Source organism: Chaetura pelagica, unplaced genomic scaffold, assembly GCF_000747805.2.
Source record: "Chaetura pelagica isolate M959 unplaced genomic scaffold, ChaPel_1.0 scaffold107, whole genome shotgun sequence".
Lineage (NCBI taxonomy): Eukaryota > Metazoa > Chordata > Aves > Apodiformes > Apodidae > Chaetura > Chaetura pelagica.
Window position 1 is genome coordinate 854,288 of NW_009953979.1, and position 3,237 is coordinate 857,524.

The 3,237-nt window shown below is 58.6% G+C and overlaps 1 protein-coding gene across 1 annotated transcript in view; it reads right to left on the reverse strand.

Annotated features, from left to right (window-relative positions):
• CLU (clusterin) overlaps positions 1 to 3,237 on the reverse strand; it is a 7,895-nt gene continuing 4,658 nt past the window's right edge. Inside the window, exons 2-7 of the mRNA XM_010002213.1 lie at positions 3,000 to 3,148; positions 2,680 to 2,850; positions 1,576 to 1,993; positions 981 to 1,094; positions 398 to 627; positions 1 to 186 (exon numbers count right to left, since the gene is read on the reverse strand). Of these exons, the coding sequence (XP_010000515.1) occupies positions 1 to 186; positions 398 to 627; positions 981 to 1,094; positions 1,576 to 1,993; positions 2,680 to 2,850; positions 3,000 to 3,148 (1,268 nt within the window). The remainder of the gene's footprint in view (positions 187 to 397; positions 628 to 980; positions 1,095 to 1,575; positions 1,994 to 2,679; positions 2,851 to 2,999; positions 3,149 to 3,237) is intronic.

Sequence of the window (3,237 nt, forward strand, 5' to 3'; positions counted from 1 at the left end):
TCACATGGTGTTTTGCTTGTAGTGCTGAAGCGCCTGCTCAGCCACCATCTCCATGAACCGGGGGTCGTCCCAGGAGATGTCCCCAGGCACGGTGAGGGACAAGGGCTCCGAATCAAAGAGCTGCACAGTCACCTGCGTGTCGGGGGGTGCCGAGGGGTCCTCGAGGTTGGGAGCCTTGGAGAGGACCTGGAGAGGCGGGGGAAACAACACAGGGAGAGTTGGGCTAGCCCCCCACACTGGCCCCTCGCCCTGGCACTCGTCCCCGAGGCCAGTTATTGTGCCGAGAAGCTCCCGGCCAGGGACACAATTGCCTCTTTCTCCCCCTGACCCACTTTTGGTGGCTGCTGGCCCTGCTTGGAGGGGGTGGGGGGACTGCGGCGGAGAGGGGGGGACTGACCGTGGTGACCTGGAGGAAGCCGTCGGTGGTGCCTTGGGTGAGGTTTGCCAAGCGGGAGACCCACCCAAACTGCCGGTTGAGCTGGTCCAGGAGGCTGGTGGTGTTGAGCATCTCGGCTTGGAAGGCGCGGAGGAGATCGTCATAGCGGCGGCTGAAGCGCTCGGCCAAGCGCAAGGCGTCCTCCAGCTGCTCCCGCAGCTGGCTCTGGCCAGGGTCTGTCTGCCCGCAGTCTGGGGGGCATTTGAGGAGGGGGTCGGGGGGTATCAGGGTGCCAGGGCTCACCCCTGGCCCTGATGCATGTACTCCCTTGCACCCCACCATATCTCACCTCCTAAATGTGTCACTTCTGCACTCCCTGTTGAAGGTCTCAATCCATGTCCCCCCGCAGTCCCCTACCCACAGTCATCCATCCACAATCCCCCATCCATTGTCCTTATCTGGGGTCCCCTATCCACCATTCCTCATCCAAAGCCTCGGTCCCTCATCCATTATCCCCATCCACCATCCCCATCCATAATACCTCATCCACAGTCCCCTCATCCACCATCTCCTCATCCGTGATCCCCACCCCGGCCCAGCTCACCCACGGAGAGGATCTCCCGGCACTTCTCGCACTCATCCCGCAGCCGCAGGCAGCCGGCGGAGTTTCGCCGGATCTCCCGACACACCATCCGATCGTCGCTGAAGTTACGGGACTCTGCAGAGAGCCCAGCCCCGGCTTCAGCACCCCAAAACACTGCAGCACCCCACAGCCCCCCACCCTGAACAAAGCAACCCCCTGGGTTGCCGTTTAAGTGGTTTTTTTTCTGGGAATTTTGCCCTTCCCAGCTGTTGTAGCCAGAGCTGCAGTGGCAGACGGTGACGGCACCGGCATCCTGGCACTGCTCGCCCAAAACAAACACCTTCCCAGGACAACGGCTGTGGCAGCCAAGATGTAGAATGAGGGGGGGTGGAACCCAAAAAAAGACCCAACCCAGCAAACAGTAGTGCTTGTGATTCCTGGGCTCCCGCTGGGATTCTCTGATGTGTCGTAGTAAGGCTGAGCTCACCTTCTAAGTTAGTAACCCTCTAATAAGAAGGAGGGGGTGAAATTTTCGGGAAGCCTGGCCATAAACCTGTCACTTCAAAAAAATCTGGGAGCCCACAACACCCAGCCTGCAGTGAGCCAGGTGCTTTACCTGAGGCAAAGCCACCCAACGGGCGGTCCCAGCTGCCCTGCGACTCCTCCATCATCCGCTGTGTCATCTCAAAAAGTGGCTGGAAAAGGTGGTGGAAACCATGGTAGGGATGCTGGAAAAAGGGATGCAGCTCCCGGGAAAACCTCTCGCTGCGGATGGGGATGCGGACGTGCTGAATGGGAGGGCGGAAAGCCTCACGGAAACCACCAAAGGGTGCTCGGAAAAAGGGATGCAGGCGTCCATAGACTTGGGTGCTGTCCTGGAAGATGTCATCCACTTCATCCTCCAGCAATCCAAACTGTGCTTCCAAGTCCTCGAACTGCCGCTCCTGCCGCTGGTCCCGCTCCAGCAGCGAATCGATGCGCTCGCCGTTCACCCAGATGGAAAAGGGAGAGGAATGGTTGAGGAATTCCTCCAGCTGCCAGGCAGGGAAGCAGGAACAGGATGACATTTTTATAAGGGCATGTAGTGATAGCACAAGAATAATGGAATCCTAGATCACCCAGTTCCAACCCCCTGTCATGAGCAGGGACACCTCCCACCAGACCAGGTTGCTCCAAGCCCCATCCAACCTGCCCTTCAACACTGCCAGGGATGGGGCAGCCACAGCTGCTCTGGGCAACCTGGGCCAGGGTCTCACCGCCCTCACAGCAAAGAATTTCTTCCTAAAATCTCAATCTCCCCTCTTGCAGCTTGAAACTGTTCCCCCTCATCCCATCACTCCCTGTCCTTGTCAAAAGTCCCTCCCCAGCCTTCCTGTAGCCCCTTCAGGTCCTGGAAGGTGCTCTAAGGTCTCTCTGGAGCCTTCTCTTCTCCAGGCTCAACAACCCCAACTCTCCCAGCCTGCCTCTAGAACACAGGTGCTCCAGCCCTTGGATCACCTCCATGGCCTCTTCTAGACTCACTCCAACAGCTGTGTTGGGGACCACAGAACTGGACTCAGCACTGTAGGGTGGTGTCACCAAAGAGGAGCAGAAGGGGAGAATCTACCAAGGGATAACGGCCAAAAATGGGAAGAAGTCTCTTCCCACACAAACCCATCTGTGACTTCATTATTCCAATTGTCCTTTCTCCAGCCCCCCAGGGGTGTTGGGCACCACTCACCTGCCGTCCCACGAGTCCCGAGCCACTGCGGCAGGTGCGGGAGTAGAAGCGGACGCAGGAGCGCTTGAGGCAGGGCTTGCACTGCTCCCACAGGGCCAGCATCGTCTCGTTGCACACCTCCTGCTGCTCTGCCAGCTCCTGTTCCTTCTCCCGGACCAGCTGCACTGCTTCCTGGGTGGTAGAGTTAGGTTATGGTTGGACCTGAGGATCTTAAAAGTCTGTCATTCTGTGAACACGTACCCAGCTCCCAGGGAATCAGCATCCTGGGCCCTTTGGGATGCACTTCGGGGGGTGGGATCCCCCTCCTCATCCTCCCTCACCTCTTTCCTTCTCTTTGTCTCCTCCAGTGTCTGCAGGATGGCCTGATGGTCCTTGCTGGTCTTGTCCATCAGGGTCTTCATCTGCTTCACCCCATTGATGGCATTTTCAACCTCAGTGTCTATGTATTTGCTGCCAGCTGCCGACATTTCTGGGAGGGGGGGCAGGGGGGGCAGGGAGAGCATGAAGGATGGCTGCTCCTTCATCCAGCCCCTCCCCAGGATGATGATGTGCCCCCCC